Source organism: Stylophora pistillata, chromosome 11 (genome assembly GCF_964205215.1).
Source record: "Stylophora pistillata chromosome 11, jaStyPist1.2, whole genome shotgun sequence".
Classification (NCBI taxonomy): Eukaryota; Metazoa; Cnidaria; class Anthozoa; order Scleractinia; family Pocilloporidae; genus Stylophora; species Stylophora pistillata.
In genome coordinates, this window is record NC_142529.1 from 12,748,301 (window position 1) to 12,763,300 (window position 15,000).

At 37.1% G+C, this 15,000-nt stretch overlaps 1 protein-coding gene and 1 pseudogene across 2 annotated transcripts in view; one reads left to right on the plus strand and one right to left on the minus strand.

Annotated features, from left to right (window-relative positions):
* Positions 1 to 3,829, plus strand: part of LOC111320675 (integrin alpha-E) — an 8,404-nt gene extending 4,575 nt beyond the window's left edge. The window contains exons 2-3 of one of the 2 annotated variants that reach the window (XM_022923337.2): positions 1,702 to 2,040; positions 3,466 to 3,829. In XM_022923337.2, the coding sequence (XP_022779072.1) occupies positions 1,702 to 2,040; positions 3,466 to 3,716 (590 nt within the window). In that variant the 3' untranslated portion in view covers positions 3,717 to 3,829. The other variant, XM_088739743.1, reaches the window with a different exon arrangement.
* Positions 3,830 to 11,607: 7,778 nt separating this feature from the next.
* On the minus strand, positions 11,608 to 14,623 carry LOC148720112 (uncharacterized; annotated as a pseudogene).
* Between the last annotated feature and the right edge of the window lie 377 nt (positions 14,624 to 15,000).

A 15,000-nucleotide genomic window follows, 5' to 3' on the forward strand; every position in this document is an offset into this window, starting at 1 on the left:
GTACAGGCCTGATTTTTTTCAGGTCTGAATTTCGCTATTGCTTAAATAGCGCTATCTACTGCGAGGATCGTGCATCATACGTATCAAATACCGCAGTTCAATATATGATTTTCATATATTTATTCTATCTCATTTATCACTTTCACGGGTTCATTACGAATCAACTTAACGGCCTGCTCTCAGTTGGCTTGTTAGCTCAATTGGTTAGAGCGCTGCACTAGTATCGCAGAGGTCAGTGGTTCGAGTCCCGTACAGGCCTGATTTTTTTCAGGTCTGAATTTCGCTATTGCTTAAATAGCGCTATCTACTGCGAGGATCGTGCATCATACGTATCAAATACCGCAGTTCAATATATGATTTTCATATATTTATTCTATCTCATTTATCACTTTCACGGGTTCATTACGAATCAACTTAACGGCCTGCTCTCAGTTGGCTTGTTAGCTCAATTGGTTAGAGCGCTGCACTAGTATCGCAGAGGTCAGTGGTTCGAGTCCCGTACAGGCCTGATTTTTTTCAGGTCTGAATTTCGCTATTGCTTAAATAGCGCTATCTACTGCGAGGATCGTGCATCATACGTACATGCTGCGTATTAGATTGCTAGATACTTGGCTCATTTAGAATATGCTCTTCTTGAGAGGCTGTGAGAAGTGGTTGAGGTACACTTTCAGCTACAGGAATCGAAGAGGTTGCCGTAATGGTTGTTATGGTCTTCTTGTTGTTCAACAATTCTGATAATGTCTACACACAAGAGCGACTTCAAGAGCGTGGTTACTTCTGCGCATGAGCAGAATATTATTCGTAGCAGAAACGGAGTTAGACCGTAGTACGCATGAGCAGACCATTATTTGTAGGCAGTTATTTGCAGGTCACGTGGGGGGCTCCCAGCCAATGAAAATGGTGAAAAAAATCCATCCAATGATTAATATGCGTTACTAACCAAGCTGAGGTCAAGATGGCTGGATGTTGATTGAATTTTTTTCGCATTTTTATGGTCCCAGATGGGTTCGAGGTCCATAAAAATGCAAAAAAAGAACAAGGCTAATATCCAGCCATCTTGACTGAACAAGCTGTGTTTGTAGCACAATAAATTCACGAGAATCGTTTCTGTTTTCTTCGTTTTGACTATCTTCTGCCGCTTTTTGCGTTTCGATCGCCGTCATTGTCCAAGAATTACGACTTACTTAGTTCTGATTCAATTTTTTTCATACGCGGGATCAATGCGGGTAATCCCGAGCAGGCAAGAAGGGCCCATCTTTCCCGCTCGGGTAGCTTGCCCACTCGGGTAGCCAATCAGAACACATGATTCGCTTCATCTGGCCCACGGGTGCTGCGAACGATGTAATAAAGGATGATAAATAGCAAGCGAGGAGAACCCCTTTTTACAGGCAGGGTACACACATCAGCCAACCTCGTTCCCAGAGCCTTTTCCCTTAGTTAGGGGTGGAGCTGGGGGTGGGGCGGTAACCCTAACCCTAACCCTTTTCCCGCCCCACCCCCAGCTAAGGGAAAAGGCCCTGGGAGCGAGTTTGACACATCAGCGATAATATTTGATGGACATTAACCTTAGTCTGAGATAGTTTACTAGGGAGGTGACCTGCTAAATGATGCTTTGTCTCGTGAGGTAAATGACTTTTACGCTCCCAGTTATTGTTTTGTCAATGTTTTACCTTAAATTACTCGCCTCTTACTTTTCAACAGGAAAAATAGAGAAATGCGACCGAAAAATTGACCTGGCAGTCGTGTTGGACGTTTCAGGGAGTATAAATGAGGAAACTTTAAACCTTACCAAAAACTTCACCAAAACACTTCTAAGACGATTCAGAATATCCAGAGACAGTGTTCGTGTATCACTTTTGACCTACTCGGAGTCGGTTAAGGTTTATTCCACGTTTGAAGACGATCGGGAGGAAAAAAGGCTCGAGCAAGAAGTGAACAATGTGTTCTTTGAAGGATCTTCCACAAAGACAACGAAAGCTCTAAGTGTATTAAAGAATCAACTCTTTGTGCAAAATAAAGGATCGAGAATCGAGGAGTCTAGTAAGTCTTACCTTGTAAAATGTTTCAGTTTACTTGTCTTGTCGTAGGACACGACAAAGCAGTTTTGTTTTTATTTCAAATAAGTTTACACTGGAAAGACCTTCAGCATTTCGCATGCATTTGATTAATTTGATATTCTCGTTGCCTTCCTGATAAATAACTGTAATTGATGAAAAGTTTCCAGGAAAAGGTTAAATTGCTGGGAAAGGAGATCAAATCTGTAACCGTGACCAAAGACCTGGGTGTGATTATTGACTCCTCACTAAGTTTTAATGAGCATCGATTAAAACAGTCTCCGATTGTATGCATAGGCTAATTAGGAGCAACAGAATTACGCACCTTCTTGATAGAAAGACGCTTCTTTCACTAAATAACGCTTTTGTTTTCAGTAAATTATTTTACTTTTCCTCTGTATGGAGCAATACATCTAAAACAAATGTGGAAAGACTACAGTCGGTTCAGAACTTTGCAGGCAGGACAGTCCTCAGCCTCAGAAAGTACGATCGCATTTCTGAAGGCTTGAAGTCGCTGAAATGGCTTCCTATTGCCGATAAACTCTTTTTAAATAATTCTGTTATGGTTCACAAGTGCTTAAATGGACTGGCGCCCGACTATCTCAGTCAAAAATTTACAAGGAGACAAGAACTACATAATAGAAACACACGAAATAAAAAAGATGTGAACCTACCAAGATGCCGGTTAAAAACTGGGCAGCGATCGTTCGCCTACAGAGGCGCTGCATGTTGGAACAGTCTCCCCAAAGGCCTTAAGGTGGTAGCGGACGGTAAAATCTTCAAGAAGAGACTTGTCAATATGCTTTTAGCCTGATTTTGATTTGTCTCTATGTTATTTTAATTAGTTAATGATTTAGTTCTATTCTCCAAGGGAGCTTCAATAAAATGTATGTATGTATGTATGTATGTATGATAGTTGCTACAGAATCTCATGATTTTTTATTTCGTGCGTTTCAGTGTGAATACGCTCTCTCTTAAACGAATATGCAAATTCACTGCGCTTGCGCCAAAACCGATGCCCACTGCGCATAAACTGTATGAATGAATAAAAAGAAAAGTGGAAGTGAATAGTAACACTTCTGCTCTTGACTAAAAATTAAATGATGCGAAAATTTTGCTGTTTCAAGTAGAGTAAGCTTATAAATCTAGCGTTTAGAAACTTTTCACGATTTCACGTTTCTTTGGTTAAAAAAATTGGAAAGATATTCTATAAACAAATATCAAATCTTCTTCTGAGCCATGGTTTATTGGGAAAAATGCTTTTTACTGATCCATAGTACCCTTCAAATTCCTAAAGGCTTTACTTAAATTCAGTGATTTCCAGTTTCTTTTGGTTTCACCTCGAGAGTGGAAAACTTGCTAGGAAAATAGCTTTTTAACCGTGCTTTGCTTACTGTTTTATCTTTGGTAGATGTAAGGAAAGTTGCTGTTTTCATCACAGATGGCTTCAGTTTCATCGGACCCGAAAATGTAAAAAGAGGAGCAGATCGTCTGAAAATGAGAGGAGTCGAAGAGTTTGCGATCGGAATTACCCAAAGAACAGGGAACGAAGAGTTGACAAACTTATCCAGCAAACCTATTGAAAACCACTTTTTTAGGCTAACTAACGAAAAATCTCTCAAAGGTATAATTGATCATATTATTAAAAGCATTTGCACATAAATTAAATCAGCTATGTGGCAGATTTTTCCACAATCTGAATCATTATGAAAAGCGCATGCATGGTGGCTGCTATCGCAAATCATGGTTGGAATAAAAATGTTCCGTTTCGGGCACGCTGATTGTAAGAGTGATATATTTCTCAAGATCACCCTAAATCTTCCATGCTATAGAAAGTATTGTTGTTCATCGCGTGAACCTTTAATTGTTTATCTCACGATGTATGAGTCAAGCTAATCAATCGTGTATTGATCGCGACGTTTCGACTGTTATACTGCTAGTTATCGTCAGGTGACAAGGTCGCCATTTTAACTCACTGTAAGATAATCATGATCAGAGCCATCTTAAAGTAGAGGTATCCCCCAAAATTTTAAAGAGTAAGACTTCATTTTTCAATGGCAAACTTGCTAACGTCAAGTTGTGGTAAGGGTCACAAAAGTTTCTGTGATTAAGCGCTTTAGAATTTCTGTCCCACTTAACAAGTCCAAAACAACACATGGTCAGATCTATGAGAGGTGAAAATTTCTGTATTGCCGCTATGCCTTTTTACAAATCCTAACCTACTCCTCTGGGTTCATCGCGCAGAATGTTGTGACACTTCCGGGTACTTTTGAAGTCCACCAGAGGTAAATTTGACAGATCCTCCGAGAAAGAGCGAATCAACGGAGCTCTTTGGGAGTGGCGACGACTAAAAAAATGTGACGAGGTGTTTGTTGCACCCACAGTTCAATTCGATTTGAAGAAAATCAGTCATATATTGTCCTTGTGTTGCGGTGCTCGGGTAGGAATAGCTGTTCACAGCTGAGCGGAAAATACTGTAAAGAAAGTGAACCAACGCTTGAATGGCAACATTCGCCGAACCGTGAGATCTAAGTATTGGATTTACCTCTCCCTACATCCAGACGAAATCCTCCAAGAAACAGATGGGGTAATCGAGGAGCTATGAAAAAGAGGAGAAGAACTGGTTACTTAAAACCAAAGACTAAAGGCCGAGACTGAAGGTAACAATATTTTTATTCCATCTAGTTTTGAAACTGAGATACATTTGCCATTAACTCGAAATACACGATAGGCCTACACTTTAAACCTGATCAAACGACTAAGTTAAAAACGGTTGTGTAAGTGATAAACTAAGTTCCGAACACAATCGATCATTGTATGTCATCTAAATACCGCCCGGACAAAGTCGGTTCCGAATGACTCAAATTATTTTAACTTTCGATTCCTTTGATTGCTGAGAAAAGGATCTCCAAACAGCGAAAAGAAATGAGTAGTATAGTGAATGCAGGGCTGTAGCCAGATTTCAGGACAAGACGAGGCAAGTTTCAAGCGCCGAAGGCGCGAGCCGCTAGAGGTGTCTGGGGGCATGCCCCCCAGAAAACTTTGAAATCTAGAGGTTTATAAATGCTCTTTTAAGGATTTTCAGTGCCATTTTTCTTCAGAAAAGTCAATCTTTAAGAAAAAAATTAAAAAAGGCCAAAATTAAGACGAGGCAATTGCCTCGTCTTGCCTCATGCTAGCTACGGCCCTGGAATGAGGGTATCAGCTCAACCAACATCTTGCCAAAATTGCGCGCAAAAATTTGCTAGAATTGCGCAAATAAATTTCACAAAAAAATATCATAAAATTGCGCAATAAAATGTGAAAAATATTTTGAACAAAGTCTGAATCCAAAAATGCTGACTCATCAAAAATTCCAATAATTCCAATTATTACGAATCAACTTAACGGCCTACTCCCAGTTGGCTTGTTAGCTCAATTGGTAGAGCGCTGCACTAGTATCGCAGAGGTCAGTGGTTCGAATCCCGTACAGGCCTGATTTTTTTTTTTTCAGGTCTGATTTTCGCTATTGCATAAATAGCGCTCTCTACTGCGAGGATCGTGCATCATACGAATTCCAAAATTGCTGACTCATCAAATATTCAAAATGGCGGATCAAACTGGTTCAAACCGGTTTTTTGAATATCTTACCAAATTTGCAATAAATCAATTTAAATAGCTTGTAAATCCTTGAGAGGAACCCAACTGTTGAAATCATCATCATAACCTTTCCATTTAACCAAAGCTCATTTATTCTTATAATCTCTCTTTATTACTTTCTCAATTCTGAATATTTCTTGTTTAGCCTTAAATAATTCAGACTCATAGAAACTGCCTTTGATTTCTTCATTATTTAAATCCCGTAATCGATAGGTAATTGTATTGTATTTTATCAATAGTGAATATCTCTTCTGTCCAATTTGGAGTATAGCCTTTATCGAACAACTGTCTCTTATATTTTGATATACGAACCTTATCACCAATTTTGTATTTTGGTTTTTGTTTTGATGTATTGATGTCACCATACAGATTAAAATAGACTATTCCTTCTTTCTTTTTAATAGATGCTTCAGTAGGTGTCATTTTTATTGAATTGTGTTTGGTATTATTATACTGACTCAGTATTTTTGGTAAAATGTCAAGATATTGGGTATTTCCTTGGATAGTAAACTGTTTCCACATCTTGTTTTTGATTGCACGATTCCAACGTTCAACAACAGATGATTTCTCTTCATTTTCAGTTGAATATAATTTTACATTATTTTTATTCAATAATTCTTCAACTTGTTTCTTGTAAAATTCTTTACCTTTGTCAGTCCATAAGAACTCTGGCTTTCTTCCTTCTTTGAAAATGGTTTTAAAAGCTTGGCACCCTTTTTGTCTTTCAAAGGTTCAATCCAACCGTATTTACTGAATACATCAATGACCAAAGAAGATATCGATAGCCTTTGTTCCATTTACTGAATTTCTGCATTTCAACCAAATCTGCAGCCCATGTTTCATCAATCTGATTTACAATTATACGCCGTCGAGCAAAGTTACGCTTGATGGGTTTATGTAATTCATCAGCTAATTTTGCTTGCCAGTTTATTTCACGCGAAGGCTTTTTTCGTTTTTTGACTTCTTTTGTTTTACCCCGAGACCTAATTTTTGTTTGGTATTAATCAAGAATCGATAAGCGGCTATTTCATCGACTTTATTGTAAGGTTTGACATTCCATTGTATGACTTCACCAGTGTTTTTATCACAAACTAATTGCTGATCGAGCGGATTGTAAGGTCCCATATATTTATATTGAGGAGGAGTCCATCCACCTTTTGGTTTTGGTAACTTACCAATCATTTTATGAATGTCAACAGCACCACCTTTACAAAGTGGATTAGTTGGATCATAAACACCTTTTGGTGAATAAATTTCCATTGGGTACCATTGTGAATAATCAATGTTACCACCGCTTATCTTTTTGCTCAAATCATTCGTGAAGCTGTCAAGAGCTTGATCAAGATATTTATTTGCTGTTTTTTTTTTATTTTATTCTCAGCATAATCTGATTTTATAGCTTTTGCAGCACCTTGTCGAGCAAGATAAGCTCCACTGTTGCTTTTAGAACCATTTCACCAATTGAACTGCCTTCCGGTTAGCTCAATGGATAGAGTGCTGGACTGTTGTGCGGGAGGTCGGGGGTTCGAGCCCCTGCCGGACCAACACTCAGGGTCTTAAAATAATTGAGGAGAATATGCTACCTTTCTATAACATCAAGAAGTGGTTAGATATTCTAGTCTTCTCGGATAAGGACGAATAAATGGAGGTCCCGTCTCCTGCAGGGTTAGGGGCAGGAGACGTTAATTTTCCACGCACGAGACTATTGTGTAATGTATGTCCTCCCCTGGGGTGGGATGGGTGGGTATGGGAAGGGTGGGTAACAAGACCCCGTTGATACCAGTGTTTACTACACTGAAGGGGCTATCCTGTATAATTAACAACTATTCACCGAAGTGGAGGTGGTTAGTGGTGGATATTTACCGAGCCGCGAAGCGGCGAGGTAAATATCCACTGCTAACCACCGACACTGAGGTGAATAGTTGTTTTAGTATATACTAAAACAGTGAGATAATCTACACCACCAAAATTGATTTTAATTCATACATTCCAACATTTTCCCGCGCGGAAAGGACTGAAACAACAAGCCGCGCAAGATTAATTTGCATTTGTAAACAAAACCTTTGTCATTTGTTTTTATCGATGAACTCTGGGTTAGAAATTTAAACCATTACCTTTAAACACGGCCAAACCAAATTTAGTCGCTTCCTTTGTGTTTTCAAGGACTGCTTCGTCGTTAATTTGAGTGATTTCTTCGATTGTCACGGATGCAAACCGGACGCCATTTTTTTGCCGAGTTGGTAAATAGCATAGGATATTCGGAGTCTGACTAGCCAATCACAGCGCGCCTTCGACGCTATCCACTGTTTTAGTATATACTAAATATAGATGTCTACTGTTTCCTACATCAAACAATGCTCCACCTGATTTATTTTTAACGAATTTAGTTTTGGTTATACCACATTCAGCACAAGTGCACTTTAACATCAATCTACCATTTTTAGCTGGTTCATATCTTTCACTTCCTGGAACATATTTTGTAACTTTTTTCTGCTTTACACAATAAGATCTCATATATAAATATGTTATATTATCGATGTAACTTATTTATTTTTAACGAATTTAGTTTTAGCACAAATGCACTTTAACATCATTCCACCATTTTTAGCTGGTTCATATCTTTCACTTCCTGGGACACATTCTGTTTGTTTCTTCTGCTTAACACAATAGGTCTTCAATATAAAAATTATATTGATGTTCTGAAATAATTTTCAATGAATTTTTCGTTTTTAATTGTGTCATTTATATTAAACACTTCAAGAAGATGTTGATATGATTTACCTTTTTTCATTTCATTCAAGAAGTACAAACAGAAATAACCACAGGTGATTGTCATTAAATTTTGAATTTGATTATCTTGATGAAGAAGAGTTAGATTCTTCTTTTTAGCATGATTGACAATTTCTTGAAATGGTGGCATTCCAAATGAATCGAAATAATTAATTACATTATCTTTAACGAAAGTTGTTACCCAATGTGATCCAGGCATGTAAGATGGATGAAGATTATAAATGAAAAGAGCTTGTTTATGATTGTGTGGTACTTTTTGGTCTCTACTTAAAACATTATTTATTGGAATTTTTAGATATTTACACCATTCAAGTAGATCGAAATTTGTCATAGGAATTGCTTTATGAAATTGTGGTTTTACAAAATTGCTGCGACTATTGGAATTGAATTGAATGGACTGTTTGGTCCTAGAAGCAATCCTTGGCCTTTTTTGTTCTTTTTTTGGTTCTTTTGTTTTTACCTCTGCTAACTTGACTATTTGGCCAACTTCCAATAAATGGAGGAGGTATTTGAGGCCTATAAGCACCTAATCGTGGAGCTCCTTTACCACCTTTTAGCGGTGGTCCTCCCATTCGTGGTGCTCCTTTACCAGAAATTAAATTCTTTACCAAATCAATAGTCATTGGAATACCAATTGCAGCAAGAATAGTACCAATTCCTGATCCCATTTGAGTCTTTTTTGGTTTGACATGAACACCTTGGCCTGCTTGTAAAGCACCTAAAAGATCTCTTTTCTGTTTTTCAGTCAATAAATGTTTGTATTGAATGAGCTGATTTATTTTATTCTGTGGAATTAGAAAACCACCTGTTTGAACACCTCTTCCAGCTATTGCTTTAACCAATTGAGAAGTTCCTTCACTAGCCAATCCAGATAAAGCAGACAAACCTAATGTCTTTCCAATAGTTGGCAAAAGAGGTCTTGCCATACTTAGAATTGATGTTAAAAGGCTGCCTCCAACTTGGTTTGGGATGTTTGATTGAGATAGTTTTATATCATAAATAAATAAATAAATAATGATTTAACAATGGACATCCACTGGGTGGCTATTCTTGTCCACTGTTCCAGATCGAATTGGAATCTAGAATGTTGGTTTTTGCGGAGGGAGGAAAACCGGAGGACCCGGGGAAAAACCCTCGGAGCAAGGACGAGAACCAACAACAAAGTCAACCCACATGAGACGCCAGGTCCGGGAATCGAACCCGGGCCACAGTGGTGGGAGGCGAGTGCTCTCACCACTGCGCCATCCCTGCTCCCCATACCTTTTTTTCATTTGTTTACTTTTTTGATATCTTTTTGCTACTGTTGTTGGAACAAGTAGTTTATCATTACTAGTCAATGCATTTGAGGCTAATCTTAGTGTTATTGACTCTTTGTTTTTGTAAGCTTTAACGAGATTCCTTTTTTTGATTTTGTAATAGTTTAACGTTGATTTCGTATAACTGTGTCATACCTTATGTAATATACGTTATACAATTTTATATTATAAAATGTATTTAATTAATGATTTTTCATTTTCATCGGTCTCGGACAAAAGGTAACGATTCGCTACTCTTTGCTTAAAGTGCTACTGAAACGAAATTTTCGTATCTGAAATTTTTGCTCTAACCTGTAGTTTTGAATATGCTGATCATCATGAGATATTTGCTTTGGCCAAAAAGAGGCAAAAGATATCTTTTTTAACCGTTCAAATCCAAAATTTTACACAAAACCATGTCCGGGCTCTGGTACCCAGCGAAATGGATTGATGACGTCACTGGTTGTGTTCACTCCGATAGCGTGGTTTATTTCACTCACTGTTTGTTTGTATTCGTGGGCAAAGGAGATGGCAGATATTGAAGTTTTGTCAAGGGAATCTTCTTCTGAACGAAGCGAAGTTGTCTCCAGTAGCGAAGAGGAAGATGGTGCCGTAAAATGGGGTTGACAGGCCTACACGACTCCCCAGCGTGTGTTTAGAGTAGCCTATTTAAAGTTTAGCCCTCGCGAATATGTCTTTGAGCGACCGCCCTCTTTTGTAAGATACGAGCGGCGGATTTTTGTATAGTTCGCTCAGTAGTGGTTGTGTTTCTATTAAATGCCAGTTTTTCATGAGAATTTGCTTTATGTGTGGCACTGAGTACGCACATCAGGGATTGCGTCTTTTTCGAATCGTTCGCCTTTGTAGATGTGCAGCTATTTTTTTGACTGTCTCGATCGTTAAGTTGTCTTGATTGCTTTCAGCTTGCGCCACGCGCGCTGATTCGATCGTACTACAGTTCTTAGGGTTCAGCGTTTCAGCCGTTTTGGCTCGTTTTCTTTTCTTTATTTCGGTATTAAAACGACCGATTTCACGTTCATAGAAGCACATGATCGCCTTTACTGTTTCTTGCTCCGCGTTGTTAAGGATTTGCTTTATCTCATTTTTGAAATCCTCGTCTGCTCTTATTTTGGCCCTCGCCCTATATTGTAGGGATTCTGGGCATGTTCTGCTAGGCATTTGGTACAGAGGGATTTGTTCGTTATCCTCAGACTTGCCGAGTAGATCATCTTCAGTGGCGGTTTCGTAGGAGGCTTCCATGTTTTCTTCATTCTCTGAATGGCATTGCTTTGGCCCGGGGCGTTTAGTAGCCCATCTGCCGTTATAATGTCTTTCGAAATTTTCTGTAGATGATCAGGGAAGACCGCGGTTTCGATCCTAATCTTGTGGATCTCGTCAGTTGCCGATTAACTAAATAGACTGGTAGAGATTCGTTCTCGGTATCAGTCGGGAATTTTGCTCCCTATCCAGGCGAACCTCTCGTAGATAGCCAAGATGCCGATATGGCCGCCAATGAAGAAGACGAGGATGGCATTTTTCCCTAAATCCTCTTTTTCGGCCTCCCAACATGCAAGCCACACTCCATGCTTTTACCCTTTTTTCACAGAAGTACACAACCAGTGACGTCACAGGGCTGTTTTGGCCGCGCCAAGATGGCCGCCAATTTTGATCTCAGCCGGTCAACTTCGAATGGTCAAAAATGTACTTTCCACTATGCGTTGGCCCAAAAAAAGTACACAGCGTTTGCAAATAACGTTCAAACTCTATTATATTGCAAAAATCTCGGATATGAAAATTGCTTTTCAAAAGCACTTTAAGAGGTCTAAAAATTAGACAATGAGCAATTCATTTCCGACTTGGTTTATGATTACTTTTTTATCGTATAGTACAACAGCATTCACTCTGTCAGCACTATCAGCAGCTGCTTGAGCATTTAGTTTATATCTAAAAATAAGCTTTTTAGTATCTTTTGTGACCTTTTCAGTTTGGCAAGTGAGATCGAAATAAATAACTCCGGAAAGAATATTAAAATTACTTGGATTAAGCTGTGTTCCTGTATTGTAATCATTCTGCCGCATTGAGTATTTCATTAAATCATCAAATATTCTCATTTTAGATTCAGTATCGTATTCAATCTCTGGATAAAATGTATTAGAACCATATTCTAAACGACACATTGAAAGGTAAGAACCATTTCCTCGATCAAGGTTGATGTTAAAAGTGTCATATTCATAGGGATTAGCATCTTGATTATAGTCTTTATTACGTTGAAGAAATACAAAGACATGCTTTACATTATCAATGGTTGGTGATATCTGAAAAAATTCTGTTGATCTGGTCTCAGCTGATGCTTCAAACATTTCTTCTTTATAAACCCATTGGTTAACTTTCATGAAGTTTGACAGAAACTGTTGATAAAGATTATCTTTTGGAATTAATCATGGAACCCATGAAAGGAGTCGATTGATAACAACACGACCATCATCAACAGCAGCCGCTTTCCAGACTAGATTTGCATCACTTAATAGTGTTAAAGTGAATTGTAATTGCATTGGAGGTAACACCCGATCTTCAAGCTCTTCAAAAAATGAATAACGGTTTAGAGGAATCTTTACATTCACATTATTGTTTCCAGTTGTCAACAATCGTCGAGCTTCAAATCCATTGTTTTGATTTGCATTAGCTATTCTGTGGTCTGTGTCAAGGTACCATAAACTATTTTTAGCAACACTTCTTGAGTAATCATCACTGTATTCAAGCAAATTCTTCAAATTCATAACTTTGTGAAGATTATCAGTATCATAAACGATTTTACCTCCACTTTTAATAGTCATCTGCTGAATCAATAAATGAACACAATTTATTACTATTGCACGATCTCCTCCATATGCAGTACCATCAGCTAGCTTTTTAAGTTGGAATTGGACCTCAAAATAGCATTATACCAGTCGAAAAACTACTTCGGTCGTTGATGCTGAATTTGTAACCAACTTTAGATTGCGCCTGACCATTAGCTAGCGTGCGAATAACATCATCTAGTTGAATTCTGGTTAATTCATTTCGTTGTAAATATTCACTTGTTCTGAATGCCCTTATATTTATAAGTTAGATTATTTTAACGTCTTAAACCACTACCACTTATTAAACGATTTAGAATCATATCAGTTGATTCTTCTTGTTTTTTACTTTTTGGAATTATTTGTTTTCTTGGTGTCATCGCAGGAATTTTTTGTGTAATAACATTTGGCATTTGTGGTGTAGTTTTTGATTTAGTTGTTTGTGGTGTATTTTTTGATCCATGTAATTTCTTCATTATATAATCACCTGATTTTTGAGAAACAGCTTTTCCAAAACGTTCTCCAGCATGTGAAACACCTGGATCAAGAGCTTTCTTAGCAAATGGTTTGGCTACATTTTTAAATAAAGCTGATGTAACAGCTTTTATTAGTTTGAACAATTTATCAATCATTATACCAGATCCCTTGAGTTTATAGACAAAACGGCCTAATTTTGGATGATAAATCTTTTTGAACTCAATTGATCTCATATTAATCAGTTATATTAATTTAGTTTATTGGTTTAACAGCAATGAAAAAGCTGTGTTTTGTCCATTCAAATCAATAATTCTTCGTTTTCCATCAGTAATATAGATGCGAATGCTTGATATCTTTTTGTTGTTGTTGACTGGACTATAAGTCACTCTTTGTGGTTCAAGAGTGAAACTATATGATGATTTAAGTACACTTGTACTAAAGCTGTAGATTATGTCTGTTTCTTGACCATCTACCATACTCTCATCAATGAGATCACAATGAACGTTTAAAAGATGAGTGTCTTGTGATAAATTGGGAATTTTTGGACCAACATGAGTTCCAGAACTTAGAAAAACTTTTTCAAAACCAATAAGCTCATTAAAATTACTACCTTTAAGAACAAGCTTATAATTATTGGCTATTGTCATTTCCACTCGAAAAGTTGTATCATCAAATTCTAATGTTATGGGATAAGTGTTATTAACTTTTGTTTGAGATTTAATGTAAACGTTGAAATTGGTATAATTCCATACACCAGCTGGTAGAGTGATCTCAGTGAAAGTTGTACCGTTATCTTTACTATATTTAAGCTTCTGGTTATTTAGTGAACTGTTAACATTAAACCATGTAAAACTCGTGTTTATGATTCTGTTAAGGCCAATAACATACTCACGATTATCTCCGAGAGTTATAGGTTGAACAAAAAATATTTGTATAATCAGATGGTTTTCCAGATTCGTTTTTGTAAGAGGTTAAAACAATTTCTCTATCCATTATATATTATAACTACATTATATCTTGAAATAATTCTTCACAATTTTTTTGTATTGGTTCTTATTGATAATTGACATCCTCAGAAGAATATCAAGAATGGCTTGACCTGTGTTTCTCATTTGGATACTTGTATTGCCGACTGTCATTTCACCAATTATAATTCAAGTTTTTTTTAAAAGCTGTTTGGGATCGTTGAAAAACATAACATTGCCTCCTTTTTGTTTTCTTCTTAAACCTTGTCCAGCTTTTGTTTCTCTTTTTTTTCATAATGCTTTATATACTGACTTAATACTCTTCTCACATCATAAATTTGTTTGTTTCTTAATTGTCTTTCTGCTGAAGATATTTTCCCTTTTTTAAATGCTAAGGTTACTTGTGTTTTTTAACCTTTTAGTTTATTTCTCATATTATCTGCCTTATACATAACCTTATTAAGAAATTTTCTGGTTCGTTGTGGATTCATTATATCTTGATGAAGAACCTTATCAACATTTTCATAATCTTGAAGTCCTAATTCATTTAGAATGTTTTTATGCATTTCGTCTTCATCTATTTCATAATCTGGAACTTCATCTTATTCAGGAGGTAATTCATCTGGTTGTTCTTTAAAGTATTGTGGATCAACATAAAACTCTTTATTGTCAAAAATATCATCATAACTCGGTGGTTTTGGTACAATCTGTTTTTCCTTTTGTGGTAAAACTGGTTCATCAAAAAGACCACCAAGGTTCGTATCTGGTACATCATCCTCAGCTTGAATACCATAATCAGGAACTTGACCTTTTTTTCTTTGTCGTTTTCTAATTGGCGGCATGTTACTGTCCATAGCTTCATCTAATTTGCTAGTTATTGGTTCAAACATTTCTGAATATGTTTTTTGACTCACCTTACGACTGATGTCATTTTTCTTGATTT